Raw genomic sequence first — 25,189 nt, 5'->3', positions numbered from 1 at the left:
AAATGTGTATTATGAGAAATATAATTTTAAAAATATATTAGCATGCATATTTTAATAAAAAGAAACAATGAAAGGATAAACAAAAAAACTAAGCATATATCTCACACGGTATTTCCACTGTACTTCCTTATTGGGAGTACCTTTTTGGTACAAAAAGGTATCACAAAGAAAGAAAACTATATTCAGTCATTAGTGCTGCTATTCAAAGATTGTGACTGGTGTAACAAGCAGCAAGCAAAAAAGTACTTTTTGTTACTATGGTTTCAAGAGCACAGAAGTATAAAATCAGAGTAGCTAATGAGAGCTAAAGTAACACTAAGTATTTTTTTGTTATTTCACAGGAGCGTTTGCATTTCCTGCTCACTGGGTGAGGTGGAGGGGGGCGAGGAGGAGGAAGCATGCAGAGAGAAGACTTCTGGGCCTGTGAGTTACATTAGTTCAGATTGTCTAACCATTGTTCTACATATGTAATTTAGTTAATACTGTTGTGTGTAAAGGATAAACAACTCCTAAGGCTCAAAGTATGTTAAAAGTAGAGGCAGTAAAATAATCCGTTTTTAAACATCCTTTTTTTTAGGAAGGCCTGTCTTCTGGGAGTGGTATTTGTTAACCTACTCCTAAGAGCTAGATGCAGTAATGTACTTAGTCACTGAAATGATAGAAGAGGGAAAAGGGGTGAAGGGTAAGGCTCTTTACTAGTGTCTCCATATCCAGAGGACAGGTTTTAGATTTTAACCATAGGTCTCTATGTGCATTTTTGGTAACTCATCTGTTTACTGTGAACAAAGTTCAATCTTTATTTTGCAACATCTAAGCTTTATAGATGTCCTGAGGTGACAATGTATGATAAAAAGCAGAGATAGTGAGTTAGCCAATTTGTAAATATCTTGGTATAATTGATGGAAAAGACGCATCTTGAACATGGAACTGTTAAACCACCTAGGTAGCGTGTATCAGGACTCATTCAATAGGTTGGCAGCTGAACGGCAGAAGGTAGCTTTGGGGTTCTGAACTAATAAATATTCATGATATGTGAAAAAGCATGATACATACTGTATGATCTCAATCACATAAAAATGGATGTTATGTATATACACACACAAGACCTAGAAGGGCATGTCAAACTGCTTATGATTGTGGATGACTCTGTTCCTCATTTCTTGTGTTTTTCAGTTTCCAATAGCGCACGTTAATTTTTTTTTAAATGAAGCTTATTTTTAAAATCTGGAAAAAAAAATCACAGTAGCCAAGTTAAGTCCTTACATTTCAATTATAAACATGGATACGAACTCACGATTTATTTTTCTCTTCCTAAAAATTAGGTATTTTCTAGCTCTGTCACTGAAAATGCCTAGAATAACAACCCAACAGTAACAAACCCTTAACAACTGTTTGTTGTTTCTAAACACTATTTCCTAAACACACACAACAGAACAGTTTTTCAGAGAAATGACTGATTCTAATCTGGAGAAGGATTTGTACAAAATGAGCCTGGGATATCTTGTGTCCGAAACCAAAGAAGTTATCAAAGACTAATGGGGACACTAACGGGTCAATCTGAGCATCAAAATGAGTAATAACTATAATTCACCAAAATACATCAAATATATAAATAGCCCTTAGTTCATAATGACTCTTAAAAAACCTTTCATTGATCACCAATGAGAGTTGCTAGGGCATCAACTCATTACTCTGAAAACTGACAAATAAAGGGGGAAAATCAATAGTTAATATTATCTTTCCTTCTTTCAGGTAACCAAACAGAGAAAAGTACTTTGTTATAGAAGAATTACAGCTAGTAAATGTGGAAGAAATGATGTAATTTGAAAGATCACCAATGTGCAACACCTAATGAAATAATGGATCTAGATAATGGTCACAAATGGGTGCTAAAATCATTAGGATTTATGTGGATGGGGAGCTTACAAGCTGGTAACACTCATACCCACTTAGCATCACCAAAAGTAAGATATTAGAGATATTATTTGCCTCCTGATGAAACAAAAAACTACATGTTCCAACTAGGAAGTGTTCTTGCAAAAATAAGGACATAAATAAACCTGAATCTAATTAAACCTCTAGCTCTAACTTCCAGTTAACTGAAAACATGGGGGTTAGTAGGAAAGTAAAATGAAACCCCAAAGAAGCTATCAGCCAAATCTAGAATGTAGGACATTCTACAGGATAAAGAACCTAGGTTTTTCAACATAAAAATGGCACGAAAAAAGAGGAGAGGAAGACTATTACAGATTACAAGAAACTTAAAAGACATAACAACCAAATACTGTGTTGGCCCTATTTGGATACTGTTTCAACAAACCAAATGTAAAAATGTATTTTTGAGATAACCAGAAAAATCTGAATATGAACTCAGTTTTAGATTTTATTAAGTGGCCAGGCACGGTGGCTCACCGCCTGTAATCGCAAAATTTTGGGAGGCCGACGCAGGTGGATCACTTGAGGTCAAGAGTTACAGACCAGCCTGACCAACATGGCGAAACCCCGTCTCTACTAAAAATACAAAAATTAGCCTGGCATGGTGGCATGCGCCTGTAATCCAAGCTATTCAGGAGGCTGAGGCTCAAGAATTGCTTGAACCCGGGAGGCAGATTCCACACTGAGCGGAGACCTTGCCACTGCACTCCAGCCTGGGCAACAGAGCGAGACTCTGTCTCAAAAAACAAAAACCAAAAAAACCAAAACAAACAAACAAAAAACCCAATTATATTAAGGGATTACTTAATTTTGTTAGGTATAACAATGGCACTGTGATTTTTTAAAAAGTCCTTTTATATACCAGCTATGCATATGGAAGAATATTTACAGGTTAAAATATGGTAAAATATATGAAACAAAAGATTGGCAAAATGCTGATAAATGGCTGACAATTACATGGTGGGTTACAAAAGTATTCTCACGCTACTTTTTTTTCCCATTAAGAATATACTTACTGGCCAGGTATGGTGGCACATACCTGTAATCCCCGCACTTTGGGAGGGGGGATTGCTTGAGTCCAGGAGATCAAGACTAGCCTGGGCAACATGGTGGAAACCCCATCTCTACTAAAAATACAAAAAACTAGCCAGGTATCCTGGTGTGAGAGTGTGGCTCCAGCTCCTTGGGAGGCTGAGATGGGAGAACCACCTGAGGCTGGGAAGTCAAGGCTGATCTTGCCACTGCACTCCAGCCCGGGCAATGGGAGTGAGACCCTGTCTCAAAAAACAACAACAAAACGAATATATTTATTGACTTTTCTAGTATGTTCCAGCACTAGGTGAACAAATGAGACGTGGTATCTGCTCTTATGAAGCTGGCGCCTACTAGGAGATTCAGACCATAAACAAGTAAACAAATAAATATTTAGCAACAGTGGCAGGTGCTATGAGGGAGGTGAGTAGGGTTCAGGACAGAAAATAACACCCTTAGATGGGGTGAGTGGTGAAGGCACCTCTGAGAAAGCGTGATGACCAGCTGGGAACGGTGGCTCATGCTTGTAATCCTAGCACTTTGGGAGGTGAGGCTGGAGGATCATTTGAGGTGAGGAGTTTGAGACTAGCCTGGCCAACATAATGAGAGGCTTAATTTTTTTAGAGAAGTTGTAGGTTCACAGCAAAACTGAGAGGAAGGTATAGAGATTTCCCATATACTCCCTACTCCCACACGTACGTAGCCTCCCACACTATCAACATTCCCCACCACAGCTGTATATTTATTACAATTGATGAACCTGTATCAACATATCACAATCACCCCAACCCCACAGTTTACATTAGGGTTCACTCTTAGTGTTGTGTATTTCCCTACCTTCATGTTTGAAATTTTTCACACACAAAGACTCATAAAGTTGTACGTAAAGTAGAAAAAGGATTACAGTTATCAGAAATACTAGATTCAAAGCCTGTATTTACTACAGGTATGGCCTTTGGAAAGTGACTAAGTTGATACATTTTCTCACTAAAATGGGACTGTCAGCTACCTAACAGAGATGTGAAGAATATCTTCCTTACCTCATCTATCTAGTTGGTACATGTAAAGCTCTCAAATTACAATAAATAGTTGGCACTTAACCAATATTAGTTTCCATCCTTACTTCAATCAGAAACATAAAAATTCCCCAAACAAGGGGAATTACAGGGGAAAAAATTTTTAATAGAACATTTGGAGATAATGAGAAGGAAAATATTATCACAGAAATTATATACAAGATTAACCTTTTATTTAGATAATTATTATGGAAAAACAATCTCAGGAATATTTTTTGTTTATAAAAGTTATAAACCCACTAGAAAAAAAGTGACAGGGTGAGGCAAAGCCAACAAAATTTTGAAAAAGTATTACTAGATGGATGACTGGTAATGGACTGAGCAGAACAGAGGAGAGACAGCTGAAACATAAATATCTACATGGGGGAAAGGCAAGCAGAAACAAAGCTTAGGAAATCAGGATTGCCTGAGATTTCTTATGAGGAGTGTTAAAAGCTAGCAGACAATGGAAAAATGCCTTCAAAATTCCAAATGAAAATAATTTCCAACCAAGAAATTTACACACAGGAAAACTATCAATTAATCAAGCAAGGTCTCAAAAATGTATTTCTCAGGCATCGTTTCTTAGGAAGCTAGTGGAGGACATGCTCTATAAAATCAGAGAGTAAACAAAAAACAGAAAACCACTACATCTTGGAGAGTCTCCAAAACAAAGAGAGAGCAGACTCTTCTACAACGGCTGTGCAAGCTACAATGCAGTCAGTCCCAGATGGACCAGAAGATGAAGTCCAGATAGCATGTCATCAACAGAAGAAAAAAAAATAACCGATAGATTACATGATTATACCAGGAGGAGGAATTTAGTTCTTTTGGAGAGTTCAGAGATGATTTATTCATAAGGACATAGAGTACTAAGCAAACAAAAAAAGGCAATCCATTAATCCCAGGAAAAATACAAAGTTATATGAGAGATGAGATACAATCATCATTACTACAAGGATTGGCTAAGAACATTTATAGTCATAACATAAATGCTCAACATTGATTCCACCAAAAATTATGAGTTGCATAAATATACAGAAGAAGTGCCAAATTACCATTTTCACAGTACAAAACTACTAAAGTCTAAAATTGGAAAATCAAGAAAGAGTAGTATAAGAAGGGCAATTTAACAACATGGAGGAAATTACCTGAAGAAACAGTCAAGAGAATTGAAAATAGTATTCTCTGGGGAGTAGAAATTGGGGACAGGGCAAAAGGCTACTGTTTTAGTTATAACTTAACAAGTAGGGTATTAAAAAATTCTTATTTAAAAATTAAAAAGCAATTATCAAATAAGAGTGCTACGAGAAAACACTAATCACAAATGTATTTTTTTTTTTTTTGAGATAAGGACTTGCTCTGTCACCCAAGCTAGAATGCAGTGGCACGATCATGGCTCACTACACCCTTGACCTCCTGGGCTCGGGCAATCCTCCCACCTCAGCCTCCAGAGTAGCTGAGCTACAGGCGTATACCACTACGCCCAGCTGATTCTCGTCATTTTTTTTTGTAGCAATAGGGTTTCGCCATGTTGCCCAGGGAGTTCTCGAACTCCTGGGCTCAAGCAATCCTCCCACCTTGGCCTCCCAAAGTACTGGGATTACAGGCATAAGCCAGCCACCACACCTGGTCCCACAAATGTTAACTCAACATTTTGTCATGAAGAAGCACCAACTATCTCAAATTTGTCTAAATTTGTAAAAGTAATGACTAGAGACCTACTGCCAGGGAAGATGCAAATGAATAAAAATACCACTGTCTCTCAAAACAAAAACAAAATTTCTTATTTCTCCCTGTGGTAGCTAATCTCCAAGATGATACCAATAATACTTGCCTTCTGATAGTCATGCTCTCATATAATCTGTACTGAAATCAGTTCTGCTTGTCTGACTCAATAGAGTATGGCAGAGATGACAGTGTGAGCCTTCCAAAGCTAGGCTATAAAAGTATTTTGGCTTCAACCTTCCTCTCTTAGATTACTCGGTGAAAAGCCAGCAGCCTATTATGAGACTATTGAGCAGCACTGAGGAGAGGCCCTTATGGAAAAGAACTGAAGCCTCTCCATCATCAGGGAGCGCCAGCCTGTCAGCCATGTGAGTGAGGCCTTGGGCCAGGACTATCGACTAAGCCACTGCAAATTCCTGACCTACAGAAACTGTGACTGTCATAAATCTTTACTGTAGCTTTTGGTTTGTTACGCAGTAATAGATAACAAATATCTTTTCTTCCTCAACTTTTCCAACAATATCATCTGCAGTTGTTTATTTAGGACTAAGGGGCAGATGCAGAGGTGCTTTATATAAATTATTCCATTTAACCCTTAAATTAAACCTACAGGTAGATATTCCAGTAGAAGAGTTACAACAATAGAGAGTAAATTAGCAGATGTGAAAAATGGACATATGCTCTGGTTTCTTTCTTTTTTTTTTTTTTTTTTCAATAGAGATGGGATTTTCCTATGTTGCCCAGGATGGTCTCCCGACTTCTGGCCTCAAGCAATCCTCCAGCCTTGGCCTTCCAAAGTGCTGGGATTAAAGGCAGGAGACACTATGTCCGGCCTTGGTTTGCTTTTTCAACAATATTAATTCTACGTCCCCACTTTCAAACAGGTATAAAGTTCAGGAAGGCCCATTTATTTCCTTTCTTCCTCCCTACTCTCCCCATCTCACCTCTACATACGCTCTTGTGCTCCAACTATACCATCTTGCAAGCTTCCTAAACTTCAGAACCTCTCTGATCCCCACTCTTACCACATCTGTTCTTCAATACTGTGGGGACTTTCTCCTTACTTGTTGGCACCAGCCTATCCACGCTTTCCTTACTTAGGCAGTTAGGGTCAATGTGGTTCAATCTCTCACTTCCCCAAACTCTACATTTATTTCCTCTTTGTTCTTTTACCCCATTTGCCCAAGAAAACACCAATCCTGTTCTTTTTTCACCCCGTCCCCGCAGCTGGTCCACTCCGCATCACCTCCCTGCTTAAGAACTATTCTCTCTTTTTTAAAACTAACTTTACTGGCTGGGCACAGTGGCTCATGCCTGTAATCCCAGCACTTTGAGAGGCCAAGGTAAGAGGATCACTTGACCCTAGGAATTCGGACAACCTGGGCAACATAACAAGATCATCTCTACAAGAAAATAAAAAATTCATCAGGCGCAGTGGTGTGCACCTGTGATCCTAACTACTAACGAGGCTGAAGCGGGAGGCTCCCTTGAGCCCAGGAGGTCAAGGCTGCAGTGAGCCGTGATCATGCCACTGCACTCCAGCCTGGGCGACAGAGTAAGACCCTGTCTCTAAATAAATAAATAATAAAACAAGTCCTAAGTTTATTAAGGCATATTGTATATATCTTATAATTCATCCTTTCCAAGTGTATGATTTAGCAATTTTTGTAACGTAAGTTTACCAAGTTGTACAATCAACATCATAAATCAGTTTTAGAACATTTTCATCATCCCAACAGATCTCTCATGCCTATTTACTGTTAATCCCTCTCCCCCTCCTCTCCAACCCAAGAAACCACCAATCTACTCTATGCCTTTCCTGGGCATTTCATATGAATGAAATCATAAAATAAAGTTTCTTATGCCTGTATTTTTTTCACTGAGCCTGCTTTTTACAGTTCATCCACATTGTAGCAAGTATCTATAGTTAATTTCTTTTTACTGCCAAATAGTATTCCATTGTATACCAAAGTTTTGCCTATTCATTCACCCACTGCAGGACATTTAAGTTGGTTTCAATTTTCGGCTATGAATAACGCTGCTAAGATCATTTGAAAATCTTTGTGAAATAAATGTTTTCATTTTTCTTGGATAGATACTTAGGAATGATATTGCTGGGCTACGTGGTAAATTTATGTTTAACTTTTTAACAAACTGCCAAATTGTTTCCCAAAGTGGCTGCACTATTTTACATTCCCACTAGCAGTGTATGAGGTTTCCCATTTCTCCATATCCTCCCCAACATTTGTCACTGTCTGTCTTTTATACAGTACCCATTCTAACAGGTATGAATGGTAATTTGTTGTGGTTTTAAGTTTTATGTTGAGGAGGAAGAATGAGGAAAAAATTCCTAAAACATCAACGCAGAGAAACTGGCACTAATGTAAACACGTGATTATAACCTCAATCAGGTCCTCACTATTCACCCAGAAATCCTAATGTTTCTCTGATCTGCTTATTTTCCCACACTCCACATCAATTAATTCTTATCTTCATCCACTCTCCTTAAAATTTAATCTCTTTTTATCTTCTAGAGGACCTAGCCCCATTTCCTACCTCACTGATAAATAGAAACTAACAGTTCCTACCTCTCAACTTCCTCCTACTATACCCACAAGCCTTGCTGCCTCTGGATTCACCCTTTCACCAGTTAAGGGAGCTGTGGACTTCCTCCTACTAAATGATAACTTCTCTATAGGAGTTTTGCATCCTATTTCCATTAACCATTTTAGGACTCAAGAGTCATCAATCATTTCCTCTCTCCTTTTTTTGCAAACTGGTTTGCAATTCAACTGGTTTCTTCCCATCAACATTTAAACAGCTCCTAGCCCCAGTTGACAACAAAAGTACTGCTTCCTTCAAATTCTCTAAAAGTGCCCACTTTTCTACCTTCCACTCACCTTAGCCCTAATCAATATTATTTCTATCCTTAAACACGAATGAAGCAGGTCTAGCTAGAATCCCAACAGCCTTGTAGCAATATTCAACAGAGCTAATAATTACCTCCTTTTTGAAACACTCTTTCTACTGGATTCCACAGCACCATCCTCCAGTTTTCCTTCTAACATATTGTTGGAAGACAATTTTCCATGTCTCCCATCTCACATTTCTTCAAGACTTGTGAACAGAGGCAATGACTACCTTTGTTCCAGACTATTTTTTCAGATATGTCTATATAGTGAATAGTTTTCAAATACACGATAGCGTCTTGCTCTGGAGCAAAGAGCAGGCATGCTTACTACCCATTATAAAAGACTTGTGTTTCCTAAGCCACAGTTCCTTTTCTGTATGTAACACAACACCTGTGTGTGCAGGTGTTACCTGGCCTTCTTCAACATTACCCTATAGAAACTAGAGCTTGGGAAACCAACATAAATACTGTTAATAAGGATAATGCTTTGCTGTGAGTAATAAACTGTCCATTGTCTCTGATCCAGGAGTTGGGTGCCTCCTGCCAACATATATGAAACTACGTCAGGCTAATTTGTTAACTTCCAAGGAAGGTAAAATTTTAGATCCTTTATAGTTCTTTTTCATTTTTTTAAAATAGAAATGGGGGTCTCACTATGTTGCCCAGGCTGGTCTCAAACTCCTGGGCTCAAGAGATCCTCCCGCCTCAGCCTCCCAAAGTGCTGAGATTACAGGTGTGGGTCACCATGCCAAGCCTCCTTTATAGTTCTTAACACTTCTAGGTAGGCCTATCTTCCTTGTTAACCTCTACTCCTTTATCTGATATTTAAATGTAAGAGTTCCTCAGAGTTCATATTGAGACTCACTTTTTTTCTTACTCTATACTGCTTCCTCCAGGGAGTACAACTGCTCCTATGGCTTCAATTATCACTACATCTACACTAATAATTCCAAAATATTTTCTGTAGTCCAAGTCTGTCTTCTAAGCTCCAAAACCACATGCCCGATTCAGGAGGTGAACATGTTTACTTTAATACTGGTATGTTCCCAAATTCACTAGTACCTAAACTTGAACTCAGTTATTTCCCCTCTGCCCCTTCCCCTTATCATCACCTCATCTTCCATTCCCTAGCACAGTAAATAGCACCACCATCCTTCCAGATGTTTATGCCAAAACATCGAGGCATTTTCCTCAATGCCTCTCTCCTACATCTTTTTGTCTTCTATCAATATCACCATTAAATCTAGTCCCAACCACCAGTACATCATCTCTCACTTAGGTTCCCTAGGTGGTCCCCCAACCCTATACTGTGATTTTCGAAATGTGGTCCTAAACTGCTGATGCCTTAGCAGGACTCAAAGCAGTGGCACCAAATTGTACTACAGGTTGAGTATCCCTAATCCAAAAATCCAAAATCCACCAGGTGTGGCGGCTCACTCCTGTAATCCTAGCACTTTGGGAGGTTGAGGCGAGTGGATCACCTAAGGTCAGGAGTTTGAGACCAGCCTGACCAACATGGTGAAACCCTGTTGGACGCAGTGGCTCACACCTGTAGTTCCAGCTACTAGGAAGGCTGAGGCAGGAGAATCGCTTGAACCCTAGAGGCAGAGGTTGCAGTGAGCCAAGATTGTGCCATTGCACTCCAGCCTGGGAGACTAGAGTGAAACTCTATCTTAAAAAAAGAAAAAAATCCAGAGTGCTCCAATGAGCATTTCCTTTGAGCGTCAGTGCTCAAAAAGTTTCAGATTTCAGATTTTCAGATTAGGGATACTCAACCTGTAGTACTCGTATTGTTTATTGTCACACAAAATACCAGTTTCACTTAAAAATGTCCCTAAGAAGCAGAAAAACTGTTAATTTTATTAAATCTCAACTGCTGAGGTCAAGTCTTAATATTCTGTGTGACAAAAATGAAATATATTTATACAATATTTCTACTTGAAAACAAAGTACATCAGTTGCTTGCAGAAAAACTCTTGTATGATTGAGCTGCAAGCTAAAATTAAGCTTTTTTTTTTTTTTAAAGAACAGTTTTTCACTTGAAGGAACTGACAAACTATGGTTATTCAAATGTGTACATTTGGCAAAAAGTTTCTCAAAAGTGAATGAAGGCTGAGCACAGTGGCTCACACCTGTAATCCCAGCACTTTGGGAGGCCAAGGTGCGTGGATCATCTGAGGTCAGGAGTTCGAGACCAGCCTGGCCAACATGGTGAAATCCCATCACTACTAAGAATACAAAAAATTAGCCAGGTGTGGTGGTGGGCGCCTGTAATCCCAGCTACTTGGGAGGTTGAGGCAGGAGAATCGCTTGAACCTAAGAGGTGGAGGTTGCAGTGAGCCGAGATTGAGCCACTGCACTCCAGCCTGGGCAACAGAGCAAGATTTGAATGAAATAAGCTTCTACAGTCTGCTCATTACATTATTGGTCTTTGAGAAATAAGAGTTCATCAAGTTATGCAGAACTTCCAAATGTGGACACCATTACATTATATATTAAAATACACACACACACACACACACACACACACACACACACACACACAAATTTGTTAATATCACCACAGCCCTCTCAACTTAGGAGCCGGAGCTCCTACATAGCTGTACGCTCTGAAGGCATCCTGCCTGTGCCAGTACCTGGACTGAGGCACCCCCGTAAAGAAGGCCTGCTGCTCTGACAGCATGTGGACTACATCTGTAAGCTGCCTCGAGGGTCATATATTGAGCTGTCACTCCTTCTACAAGCCCCGACATGGCCCATGAGCTCTGAAGGGCTCTTGCCCCCTACCAGCATCTGTTTTCCCAACGCATGCCCACACCACTAGTTCCTGATCATCAGATCCCTGCCTGCACTCCAGAGGGTGGCCTACTGCCTACCCAGCAACTCCAGACCAGCTCCAACCTGGCCAAAACCAATATACTTCTCTGTTATCTGTGGGCCAACCCACACCTATTCCAGTGAGTTCTGAACCTCTTCCAAGTTTGTCCTTCCTTGGGTATTCTCCCTTAGCCCTACAGTATTATATACAATTATCCCGTATTACAATTACTCTTACCATGGTTAATAATTATGTATATTAAGCTTCCTCTGTTTAACCTATTATGTGGTTTCTATCTCCTGACTGGACCCAAATTGCTACAACATAGTATTGTACTTCACATATACTTTCCATGTATGTCCCCATTACTAAACCGTGTCTTTTCTTTAGCACAGATGCTATCTTAGCCATCTTTCATTTGCTAGAAATATACAAGTACTCAATAAATATTAGCTCAATAAATTAAATCATATTGTTGAGAGACTTATGCAACAAGTAAAAAAAATGCACTGGATTACGTCTGCCTCTTCTAATCAGGAATTTCTAGAATTCTATGAATCCATAAAGCTAACCCTTTAAGGACAGGTAATTAAAAACGCCATGGAGGAACTGGGATGCTGGTAATTTAAACTGGTTAAGTATAGTAATTCGTGTCATCACACTTCTAAAGTAAGCTGATAACAATAAATATCCTTTTGATCAGTTACTTAGTGGAAGATCCAATAGGTGGTTCGGCTCTGAAAAAAAAATGCTGAGGTCTGCTATTTGTATATGGGAAGCATCCGATGAAAGGCAAACCAAGGCTCCCAAGACTGCAGATTCTACTATTCAAGGCTAAATAGCTGCTGCAAAGATTAGAAAACACAGTGTATCTCTCAGTACAGAGGTCACAAACTGTTTCATGTCTGCTGGCTTGCAGACATGTTTTGCTTGTTCTGCAGAGTTTTAACATTTTAAATTTAACTGCCAACATTTAAAAAACTACAGGTCTTTCAATCAGAAAACTTTACAATACCAACCTTGTACTTCTGCTGGAACTTAGTAAGCACCTACCTCTCTATATAGGACATGTGCCTTCCTGTTTGCCACGCAATTCCCAGCAGAACATTTCACTTGTTTACGTTGCCTCTCTGATCCCTATAAACATGAGCTTGCAACCCCTGCTGTAATAGGTTTTTACAAGCATAGGTTTTGGAATCAAGATTTTTGTTCATGCTTCTGTTCCACCACTTAGTAGGTAACGGTAATTAGTTGTGGGACCTTGGCCAAGTGTATAACAGAGCTTATAGAACTGGATACGGTAAATACATACTCAACAAATACTTAAAAAAATTTTTTTTATTACTGACATTACTAAACCGGGAAACAGAATGGTATTGGAAAGAAAAGGCGTTGGTCTTGAAATCAGAAGATATGAGTTTAAGACTAAGTTTCCTCACCTAGAAGATATGTTGTGACCTCAGGCAAATTACTCAGATTTTTAACCTTATCTGTATTATCTGTACACGACAGATTTAAAACTATCTTCCGTGCTTATCATGAAGCAGCACACTGAAGTAAAAGGGTTTTGATATTTGCAGAAATGGAAAATTCCAAGTTCAAGCAGTAGTGAAGAAATTACCCATAGGGAATATTAGTACTCTAGTAAGCAGGCTTTAGATAACTACATGTAACAGAGAAACCCATCAGCCTGAAGGAAGGGGGAAAGACTCTGAAGCCACAGGTTCTCTAGGCCTGCCAAAAGCCCTCAAAGAGATTCCATCTTTGGAGTCCAGACTGGGAAAGGGGGCTAGGACACCAGAGCAGAAACCAGCCAGCATAGCTACAGGGTAAAGCTAACCCTGCTGAAGGCTAGGGGCCTGGAGAAAAGATAAGGAAGCTGTTCTAGAAGGCCCTGTAATCCCATCAGGCCTGGCAACAGGACTAACCCATGCCTATGTCTGACTAGAGTCAAGTAAGTGTTTCTGTCTCTAACCAGAACCAGGCGGGATAGGGCTGATTTCCAATAAAGAAAGTCTGACCTCCACAGAACAAGACCTTGTTTCTTCAAATAAATAAATAAATTCTGACCTTTTTTTTCTCTCTTTTAAAATATATTGCCATTGGGCCCGGCGCGATGGCTCACGACTGTAATCCCAGCACTTTGGGAAACTGAGGCAGGCAGATCACATGAGGCCAGGAGCTCGAGACCAGCCTGGCCAACATGGTGAAACCGCATCTCTACTAAAAATATAGAAATCAGCCGGGCGTGGTGGCGTGCACCTGTAATCCCAGCTACTTGGGTGGCTGAGGCACAAGAATCACTTCAACTTAGGAGGCAGAGGTCACAGTGAGCTGAGATCATGCCACTGCACTCCAGCTGGGATGACAGAGCAAGACTCTGTCTCAAATAAATAAATATATACATACATACATACATACATTGCCATTGAGAGAGTCTGAGGAAGCAGAAAACAAAACAGATTCCTGCATAAGATTTTGTTTTTTCACCTGTACTGGCACGTCCTCAGAATGCCTATACCACAGCCCTCTTTCTAAAAAGTTCCTTCTATACCAATTGCTGGTGGGCTCTGTGTAGCCTTGCCATCCTGGCATGAATAGCTGGGACCTGGAGCCAGCCTTCCAACAGACAACCAATTTACAGTCTGGCCAGTGGCATAGGGAGTTCGCCAAGCACAAATGTCACGTCCAATAGGCTGCCTCAGCCTCGTTCTGTGATACCTTGAACTTGACTTAGGGAGAAGGCAGAAAACAGATGGAAACAAAAAAGAACCAAGAGAAAAAGAAAAGCAGAATAATGGGCCGGGCATGGTGGCTCACACCTGTAATCCTAGCACACTGGGAGGCCAAGGCAGGAAGACTGCTTGAGGTCAGGAGTTCAGGAGACTCCCGTCTCTATAAAAGATAAAAAAAAAATCAGGGCGGGAGTGGTGGCTCACGCCTGTACTCCCAGCACTTTGGGAGGCCGAGGCAGGTGGATCATCTGAGGTCAGGAGTTTGAGACCAGCCTAGCCAACATGGTGAAATGCCATCTCTACTAAAAATACAAAAATCAGCCAGGTGTGGTGGCACGCACCTGTAATCCCAGCTACTTAGGAGGCTGAGGCAGGAGAATTGCTTGAACCTGGTAGGCGGAGGTTGCAGTGAGCCGAGACCAGCCAGCCTGGGTGACAGAGCAAGAGTCCGCCACAAAAAAAAAAAAAAAAAAAAAAAAAAAAAAAAAAAATTAGCCAGGTGTAGTGGTGTCTTCTTGTAGTGGGAGGCTGAGATGGGAGGATTGCCTGAGTCCAGGAGGTTGAAGATGCAGTGAACTATGACTGCATCACTGTACCCCAGCTTGAGTAACAGAGAGATCCTGTCTCAAAAAAAAAAAAAAAAAAAAAAAAAAAAGAAAGAAAGAAAGAAAAGAAAAAGAAAAAGAAAGGAAAGCAGAAATAGGGAAAATCAGCTGAGCCAGAATCATGGGCTCTACGCATGCCTACTGAAGGGAACAAAGAGTCTGATCTGACCACGCACTCAGATCCCCTCAATTTCCTTACTTCCTTCAAATCTTCACAATAAACCCCCCAATTTAATGTAGAAGAAAGTTTTTTTTCTTCTCTTCATTCACTGACAGAAATTGAGCCAACAAGAAAAATAATATCTACTATTGATGAAGGTGCAGAAACACATAGTCTTCTCATTCACTACTGGTAAGCATGTAAACTGGCATTATTTGCTAACACTATACAACAGATGTCCTTCATGGTGCCTGTCCAAACTGCTACAGTTCTCGGTGGCCTGTGGCCTCCTTGGCTACAGCAGCGACACAAAAGCCAATCCCCTGGTAGGCTGATGACCAAAAGTCTTGTGAGAAAGGAGACACTGGGGCAATTAGATTCACCTCTCAGAAATGTGTAATCAGGACACAGAGAGACTGAACTGGAAAGGTGTTGAGAGCTAAGCTAGGGACTGAGGTTGCCATTTGAGGCCATGTACAAAGTGAGCAGGCAGAGGAGGCTTGTCTATAGTGAAGTGGAGGAAGCAGAAGAGTGGAACAGGGCAGAAATCTGAAGTTCCTAAGAGAAAATAATAAACAACTTCCTTAATTCTGGGCCACCACCATTTTCTTGAGAGACAGCCACATTTCATTGGCCTGGGGAGCGCTGTATCATTACAATAAATCCTTCTTCACTCGAGCTAGTCTCTGTTCCTTGGAACCAAAAGGGCCTAATCTAGAATAGAAATTGGCAATAAAAGCAAAGTTGAAATGTGGAGGGTTGGTGAGCACATGGCTATACATGGACTAGTAGGATGATGTTAGGTAAAGGTAATCCTTGGAAAGTTATGTACTATGTGTACAAATTACAAGCAAACTGTTACATTGCTTACCCAACCCAGTCTTTTCAAGAGTCCACATAAAAGACAAGATGAACAGATTTGTGTCTCTACCAGCAAGATCACCGGACTGGCAATAGACTCCTGACAAGTGCAGTCAAAATAGGTTAAAACAACAGGTGAGCTGGATACAATGGATCACACCTGTAACCCCAGCACTTTGGGAGGCTGAGGCAGGAGGATCACTTGAAGCCAGGATTCAAGACCAGCCTAGGCAATGTAGGGAGACCCTGTCTCTACAAAACATTTAAAATTTAGCCAGGCATGATGGCATGTGCTTGTAGTCCCAACTACTTGGGAGACTGAGGCAAGAGGATCACTTGAGCCTGGGAGGTCCAGGGTGCAGTGAGCCATGATCGAACCACTGCACTCCAGCCTGGGCAACAGAGCAAGACCCTGAGGGAAAAAACAAAACAAAACAAAACAAAACAAGTAAAAAAGTCACCTAGAGGTACAGTCTTAACCGGTTAGTAATCCAGTCATAACATACAAGAATGGTCAGCAGTGGCCATATTGGGCATTATACAAAAATGAGTAAGTAAAGTAGGCTGTAGAGATGGAAGACTGGATATTCAAAAAGAAACAGAAAATAAGGAAACCAGGCAGCCTTTAAGTGACAAACAGAACACTGCCTCTGGCTTAGAAATTCTGGTTCCCTGAAACTTGACTATGCTTTCTTCCTTTGTCTTTGGATGTCTGGAAACTGCAACCTATTTTTTACTTGAGTGAGTTTTTGTTCTTTTTAGTCCAAGGTAAAGACTGGAACCAGACCGGGTGCAGTGGTTCATGCCTGTAATCTCAACACTTTGGGAGGCCAAGGCAGGTGGATCACCTGAGGCCAGGAGTTCCGAGACCAGCCTGGCCAGCATGGCGAAACCCTGTCTCTACTAAAAATACAAAAATTAGCAGGGTGTGATGGCATGGGCCTGTAATCCCAGCTACTCCAGAGGCTGAGGCAGAAGAATCACTTGAACCCAGGAGTTGGAGGACGCAATGAACTGAGACTGTGCCACTGCACTCCAGCCTGGGCAACACAGCAAGACTCTGTCTCAAAAAAAAAAAAAAAAAAAAAGACTGGAACCAACAGTAAATAGTGAAAGTATAAAAATAAAAGTGTGTGATGGGGTGGAGGAAATAACATACTTTCAATACAACAATTCTATATAATGATAAGTTTGCACAAAAATGTAAGTATTAGCACATACAAAGTTTATTTATAAATAGAGAAAAGTTACTATCAGCCTCAATATTCAAAGGTCTGTTAACTAAACCACAATGCATTCATACAGGCAATATTGTGCAGCTATTAGAAGCTACAGAGAAGCACAGGTATCCCTTTCTACCTGAACTCAAGCTCCCTGACTCAGAAACCAAGTAGATTCAGATAGCAAGGGATACCTGTATTCAATGACATGGAAAGATGTTCATGATATATTAAGTGAAAAAAAGGGTTACAAAACAACATATACTTTATTTTTATTAAAAGTAGCATATTTACATATATTTTTGTATACACATAAAAATGAGACTTTCTGTACCGTCTGCAATGTTCTTGTCTTTTTGTGATTCTTCTAAATCATAAAAACTCTCCTAAAAAATTAAATACAGGATTTTCTTTCAAAGGCTGCAAGGTAGGATTTGGACACTAAGTCCCGGCTCTACTGGAGGACTAAGCAGTACTGTGGTTAAAAAGGCAAGCAGACAGGAAGGACAAAAGAAAGGGTGAATAAGATGACCTGAGATAAAGGGTGCCTGGGGGCTTTACACCACCAGAGGCCCTGTTGCCCAGTAACAGGTACTCTCTCAAAACTACCTTTCACTCCAGCCAGGCCAGTCTCTCCACCATCTTCCCCTTCATTCAACATAGTCATTCATGTTTCCATTATGCTGTTCATTCTAATTCTCTGATGTTGACTGTCCGCCATCATACATGGAGACACCACTGATTTCTCCTCTCCTTAAAAATAGCAATAGTTTCAAATTCAGAGATCTACTTAAGAGAGTCACCCAAATCAGCTACTTGAGAGGGTGAGGTGGGAGGATCTCCTGAGCTCAGGAGTTCAAGGCTCCAGTGAGCTATCATCATGTCAGAGCACTCCAGCCAGGTTGACAGTAAAACTCCATCTTTATAATTTTTTTTTAAAGAGTTACTCAAAATCTACATTTTGAGACTACCTAGATTTTGACATGTTTCTAGTCAGCACATTGGAGTGCCAGACAGCCAGCTCCAGAATATTAAAGAGATTCCCCACAACTGGCTGCGTGCAGTGGTTCACGCCTGTAATCCCAGCACTTTGGGAGGCCAAGGCAGGAGGACTGCTTGAGGTCAGGAGTTTGAGACCAGCCTTGTTAATATGGCGAAACTCCATCTCTACTAAAAATAAAAAATCAGCCGGATGTGGTGGCGCACACCTGTAGTCCCAGCTACTTGGGAGGCTGAGGCACGAGAATCATTTGAACCCTGGAGATGGAGGTGGCAATGAACCAAGATCACGCCACTGCACTCCAGCCTAGGTAACAGAGCGAGCCTCTGTCTCAAAAAAACAAAACAAAATAAAACAAAAAACAAAAAAAACCCCACAAAAAATAAAAAACAAAGGAGATTCCCCACAAGCAAAATCATACAAGATCAAAATGTAATCAATGTCTAAGATGTGCCCACTTCCATAGAGATACCCTGAGCATAAATTTGGGAAGCAAAAGGATAAAATGGCAGTAAAAAAGCAGAAATCAAATAATCTGTGTTGAACTCTATCTAAAGTCAGAATAAGAGAAGGCATCAGGTTGGTAACGCAGATAGACTAGGCTGGTTCACTCACCACCCACTCCCAACCACTTCTCCCTTTCCTTTCTCTATTGTAAAAGATGTAAAGGTAAAATACAGTACCCCATCTTATCTATGGTTTGGCTTTCTGTGGTTTCAGTTACCTGCAGAACAGCACAATAAGATATTTTGAAAGAGAAAGACCATATTCACATAACTTTTATTACAGTACATTGTTATAACTGTTCTATTTTATTATTAGTTATTGTTAATCTCTACTGTGCCTCATTTATAAATTAAGTTTTATCATAGCTATGTATGTATAGAAAAAAATATATACCAAACAGTACATACACGGTTTGGTAGTACCCATAGTCTCAGGTGTCTACTGAGGGTCTTGGAACATATCCCCCATGAGTAAGAGAAGACCTTGATTATTCCATCTTTCAGCCTTCTTGAAGCTAAGAGTGGCCACTGATACTTTGGCCAAAGAGGCAAAAGCCCCTGGAGAGGGCTTTTATCATGGTTATAAAAACTGGTAATTCTGGAATTATGTTAAGTACACATGTACTCTGTACAGTTATGTACAAATTCCCATGACAGCTTATTTCCCAGGGAAAATTTAACTTGGACATAATGCCTGGAGGTGCAACCAAAAGAATAAAAACAGAACGGGAAGAAAGGATGAGCCTAGATCCTTGCTGAGATTGGTGCTGCACAGCCCCAGTCTGCCAATCTCCACACTTCGTTATGTTAGAAAAATAAACTCCTATTTCTTAAAGTCATTGGACAGCAAGTTTTCAGTTCTTTGCAGCTGTAGGCATCCCTGACATAGTCAGCATGGAGCTTAGAACAGTGTTTCTCAACTATCTTTACTCTGTAACATTTATGAGGGATAGAATCCATTCCCTTCATTAATCGTTACTCATTACAACAGTCATTCTCAACCTAGCAGGCATCAAAATGTGGAATGGAGGTGGAGAAGACTGGCTCTGAACCTTAGTGACTACCAAAGCAATGTCTTCTTGTAAGCATATGTCTAGGAGGCAATTCAATCTGATCCTTTCAAAAATGCAATAAGGATTTTTTGTTCTAAGGTTAAACAACCAAATACTTCCTACCTAACTTGTTCCTTTCTTTCAAAGTCAATTCTTCAAATTTTATTCCTTATTAGGAAATTACTTAAGTAATTATTACTTAATAACCTCTCATAATAAGCACTCTATTAAAAAAGCAGGAGGGGCTGGGCGCAGTGGCTCACTCCTGTAATCCCAGCACTTTGAGAGGCTGAGGTGGGTGGATCACTTGAGGTCAGGAGTTTGAGATCACCCTGACCAACATGGTAAAACCACCGTCTCTACAACTAGCTGGGTGTGGTGATGCACGCCTACAGTACCAGCTACTTGGGAGGTTAAGGCACAAGAATCGCTTGAACTCAGGAGGCAGAGGCAGCAGTGAGCTGAGATCACACCATTGCACTCCAGCCTGGGTGACAGAGCAAGATCCTTTCTCAAAAAAATAAGTAAAATAAAATAAAATAAAATAAAATAAAAACCAGGGTACTGACCCCACATAAAAACCAACTTTCTGTTTTGAAAGTATTTATAGTCACAGGTATTCTATTATTACATTTATCATGGTTATAAAAACTGGTAATTCTGGAATTATGTTAAGTACACATGTACTCTGTACAGTTATGTACAAATTCCCATGACAACTTATTTCCCAGGGAAAATTTAACTTTCAAATTATCAATCATTCCCTTTCAATGCATTTTACAGTTGTTTTTGATAGTTTCCTACTGATTCCTTAAATTTGAGAAATTTAGGTCATCTTCAAGTAAGCACATTTCTACAGATTATACACAGAAAGTATTTATACTCAATTTTCAAAACATCTTATGTGCTCCTTTAATTTATTAAACTATGAAATTTGGGTTAAAAGACTTCCAAGCCAGTATCACTAGATTATTTTGGAGAAGTAAATGGGAAATAAAATGACTATTCTTGTAAACGATCAATCTAGCTGTTTCTTTTCAAAATTAATGCAAACTCATCATCAGTGAAGGGATAAAATTAATGTGAAAGACATAAAGAAAATGACCAACTTCCTTTAACAAACGTATCAACACAAATCACTGCAGCTAAACATGCAAGGTAAAGGATATTGCTCTCAATTTGGCAAACTGTTTATTTTTAAATGACAGCCTAATTCTAAAATGGGGATTCTTTAAGATACTCCAAAATAGCTGTATTTCACAATACACAAAAAATATTGCACACAGCAGTCAAGAATATTTAAATTCCTCAAAATCTACAGAAAAATCACAAGAACAATCGTCTTAATTAAATAATGCAAGAAAAAACAAGATTAAAGCTCCTTCCAAAACTGACTGCAACAGATGTGGCATTCAATTTATCTTTTCATGTCATTGTCATGGAAAAGTTCACAAAGAATAATCAGTCTTCTAAAGAGGTCTCTCTATTGGCCCAATTGAGATAGTTACTCAACTGTTAGTAAAGTCAAAACTTCCATTCAATGCCCTATAGGTCGCCCACATTCACTCTTCTGAGACCACAGAGAAAGGTTTGACCCTGATAAGGTCAATGAGAATGTCTGCCAAAACTGCAGGTGTGCAGGTTGGGGCAAACCATGCCCAATACTTCAGAACAATTCAAATCAATGGGTCCTGTTGGTGATTCCTATTCAACAGATGGCAAAAAGAATAGATGTGGGCACTGTTCATTTGACAAAGTAAAACAGGCCAGGCATAGTGGCTCAGGCCTGCAATCCCAATACTTTGTGAGGCTGAGGCAGATGCATCACTTAAGGTCAGGAGTCTGAGACTAGTCTGGGCAACACAGCAAGACCCCAACTCTACAAAAAATATAAAAATATGTTTTTATATAAATGTGTTGGAATGCACCTGTAGGCCTTGTTACTTGGGAGGCTGAGGCAGGATTGCTTTAGCCCAGGAGTTCAAGGCTGTATGAGCTAAGATCACGACACTGCGCTCCAGCCTGGGCAACAGAGCAAGACTCTGTCTCAAAAAAAAAAGAAAAGAAAAGAGAAAATAAAATATACATTTAATTGGTGTAGAATTATCATCAGTCAGTCAGGTTCTTCTAAAAATCACATTAGGCCAGGCGCAGTAGCTTACATGTGTAATCCCAAAACTTGGGGAGGCAGAGGTGGGAGGATTATTTGAGCCCAGGGGTTCAAAACTAGCCTGGGTAACATAGCAAGACCCCTGTCTTCACAAAAACAAGAAAAAAAAAGTTTGAAAATTGCATTATTGGTTTCTTTGAGGGGAAAAACTAGTGCTTAATTAACTTAGGTTTTTAAATGAGAAGTTAAGGTGTGGGCCTACATCTTCCCTGAACAGAAGTTGTCCCAGGAGGAGTTTTTAAAATGGTATAGGTACGTGTAGGTGTACCTGTTACAATACGGTGGAAATACATTTAAAATTTCTTCAGCTCAGCTTGACAAATGCATTTTCATTATTAGAGACTAAACAAACCCAAGAAAATGTAAAGCAACATTACCATACTTGGTGCCAAGTTTAGATACATCGAAGAACTTCTTACGTGAACTGTCATTTAATGTTTCAATAAGGTACTCAAAGGCGTATCCTGAAAAAAAAATTGTATTTTCATTAAATGCAGCAACAAAATATTTTATTCAGCTGAAAATACCTGGAAACTAGCTTTATCCAATAGAATTTTCTGCAATGGTAAAAATATTCTATGTTTGAGCTGTCCAGTAAAGTAGCCATTAGCAACGTGTGGCTATTGAGCACCTGAAATGTGGCTATCGTGCCTGAGGAACTGAATTTTTAATTTATTTAATTTTGATTAATTTAAAGTCACACAGGGCTAGTATCCACCACACTGGAAAGCATAGCTCTAAACCATAATTTGTCAAGTAAAAACTAGTAAGATAATTCACTCCTGAAATGTGTTAAGAATACCTGGAAAGGGACAATAAGAATGATTTAAATAATCCACGGGGACGTTTTGGAAAGACATGTCTTGAAAACTGCAGAGACAGGAATTTGTGAATTCCACAATTAACATTAGAGGGACTGATTAAAAAAAAAAACAAAAGACGGATTTTTACAGAGCATTCAATAAACCAAAACAAAAAAACTTCTCAGTTAAGTCCTTACCAGGGCTTAGTACTGAAAATAAAAGTAACAGAATCTCTAGGAAATTAGCATATTCTCCCCGAAAGAGACAAGTCTTCTGGTTTTGCACGAACTGAAGCTGAACTACAAAGTCAAAGATCCAGAGGTCTCATTTAAACGTGCCTCAGCTCCCAACATTCTAGGGGGCAGTGGCGGGGAGGCAGCCTTGAGGTTGAAAAGAACCTTCAGATCTTTTGTGCAGACTCATAGCGGTGGGTGGCCAGGACCCTCAACATTGTTAAGGCTTTCATCCAAAAGGAGAAAACATAAGCACAGCCCATTTCCAGAATGAATAGTATTTTGTTCTCTTTTTTTTTTTTTGTAGAGGGAGGTGGACGGGGGAGGAGACAGCGGTGCAATAAATGGTCGGAGAACTGACTGACCAATGTTCAACCTTGACTGCCCCTCATTCGGCTTCCAGAGGCACAGAGAGACTGAGGGGCCTTAGGCTGGACCGTGGAATCAACATCTAGCTGCGTGAGACCCGAACACGGAGACGCAGGCCCCCGCCTTCATCGCTCGCCAATGGGGGGCGGGCAGGAGAAGACGGTGGGCCTCTCCCTGCCCCTGGTGTTGCTGACGGGGGCCAGGAAGCCGCTGGCAGCAGGCAGCGGCCACCGGAGAGAGAGGGGTGCGGGTCAAGGCCAGCGGTGGGGCGGCCCGCCCTGCGGGGGTCGCGCAGGAGGGTGGGGATCGGGAGCCCCAGCTTCCGCGGCCTAGGCTCAAAGGGCGGCCCAGCAGGCAGGCCCCGAGGGGAGCACAACCCGAGCCCCGAGGGCCTGGGCGCCTGCCGAGCGACTCCAGGCGAGAAAAGCAAGGAATTCGGCGCCTAGGCAGCGCGCGTTTCCAACTGCCAGACCCAGCTCGGAGGCCCGAAACTGACCTGCTTTTGGGGCGTCCATCGCCGGAGACCATATTATCCCTCCGGGGAGGGGGCCAGCGGGAGAAGAAGGGGGAGGCCGGGCAGGGAAGACGGGGAGGAAGACAGGCGGACTGGCAAGGGAGGAAAGAAGGAAGCAGGCTCGCGCAAATATCGCGAGAGCCGCAGAGCCAGCCCGGGTCTGCGCTCGCGGGATTTGTCGCCTAACTCCCGCGAGATCGTCGGACAGGAAAACAAAGAAAGAGAAGGGGCGGAGCTAACCAGAAAGCGATTTCTCGCGCCGTCGCCGCTGTTCTCGCGAGCGGGGGCGGAGCGCTGGGGAGGCTCCAGTGGGGGCGTTGGCGTGGCTAGTTTGGCCTTCGCAGCGATCCGTTACTTAGTTGCGGCCTTAAGTTTTCTATTGGGGTCATGAATTCGAGCGGTGTTTACGTTCCCGCAAGATGTCTGTCGGAGTCAGGGTCGGAATCGGAACTACTAGGAGAAAGAGCTCAAGGAGAACCGCTTTCCCCTAACTATAAAGCCATGCATTAACTTGTCAGACGTGGGCGGCCCACACGCGTGTTTTCAAGTGGGGGCGGCCATACTGATCGGGCGCGTGGGAGGCGCTCAACTGTTGAATGAATGAATTTTTTCTTACCCTCCGGTAGCTTCCGTGATTGCCGACTTCTTCCCAGTGGCAGTTAACACATGCTTAAGCCTCTCCATTCTTCCGCCTCAGCTCCTCCGGTCCCTGTGTTCTCCACCTACCCAGCATTATCTCCTGTCGCAGCAACTTACCAGAAAGAGTCGCTCATACTCGGCTCTCCCCCACCCACTTCTTATCCTCTTCCAGTCTGGCTTCCACTCCCAGAAATGCCTTTAGCCAAGGCCAGCTATAACTCCACTTTCTAATCTCACATATCTCAATCTTGACTGGTTCTCTCCCATTGTTGAAAAATACTCTTCCATCAGGTTCTGTGACCTCAGACTCTACTTTTGTTTCTTCTCCTAAGGGTGCTTGATCTCAGGCTCCTCTGCAGACCTCTTCCTCCGCCCAGCTTTTAAATGTACTGGGCACTTGATGGGCACAGTAGCTCATGCCTGTAATTCCAGCACTTTAGGAGGCCAAAGTGGGAGGATGGCTTGAGCTGAAAAGTTCAAGACCAAACACAGCAACGTAGTGAGACCCTATCTCTACAAAAAAAATTTAAAAATTAGCTGAGTTGTGGTGGCATGCACCTGTAGTCTCAGCTACTCAGGAGGCTAAGGTGGGAGGATCACTTGGGCCCAGGAGATTGAGGCTGTGGTGAGCCATGATTGCACCACTGCACTCCAGCCTGAGCAACACAGCAAGACCCTGTCTCAAAAAAAAAATATATTGGACATTAAATGTGTCCCACGGCTCTGGCCTTGTACCTCCTCCCTCTGTCCATTTTCCCTGGCCCATCTCACGCTTCCTTTGACTTCAGTTATTAGTTAATATGTTGATGCTTCCCAGTCTGCCTGTGACCTGAGCCTATCTCC

General features: G+C 41.2%; 1 protein-coding gene across 3 annotated transcripts in view; it reads right to left on the bottom strand.

The window, feature by feature from the left end:
- The window catches only part of IREB2 (iron responsive element binding protein 2), a 63,105-nt gene extending 39,162 nt beyond the window's left edge, over nucleotides 1–23,943 (bottom strand). The window contains exons 1-2 of one of the 3 annotated variants that reach the window (XM_003813812.5): nucleotides 23,690–23,943; nucleotides 22,166–22,252 (exon numbers count right to left, since the gene is read on the bottom strand). In XM_003813812.5, the coding sequence (XP_003813860.2) occupies nucleotides 22,166–22,252; nucleotides 23,690–23,708 (106 nt within the window). In that variant the 5' untranslated portion in view covers nucleotides 23,709–23,943. Of the gene's footprint in view, nucleotides 1–1,053; nucleotides 1,076–22,165; nucleotides 22,253–23,189; nucleotides 23,209–23,689 lie in introns of those variants that run through there. The other 2 variants (XM_057299917.2, XM_063596866.1) reach the window with 2 other exon arrangements.
- Between the last annotated feature and the right edge of the window lie 1,246 nt (nucleotides 23,944–25,189).

This window comes from Pan paniscus, chromosome 16, assembly GCF_029289425.2.
Source record: "Pan paniscus chromosome 16, NHGRI_mPanPan1-v2.0_pri, whole genome shotgun sequence".
NCBI lineage: Eukaryota > Metazoa > Chordata > Mammalia > Primates > Hominidae > Pan > Pan paniscus.
Note: the sequence above shows the minus strand (reverse complement) of the source record. Positions and strands in the feature narration are given on the sequence as shown.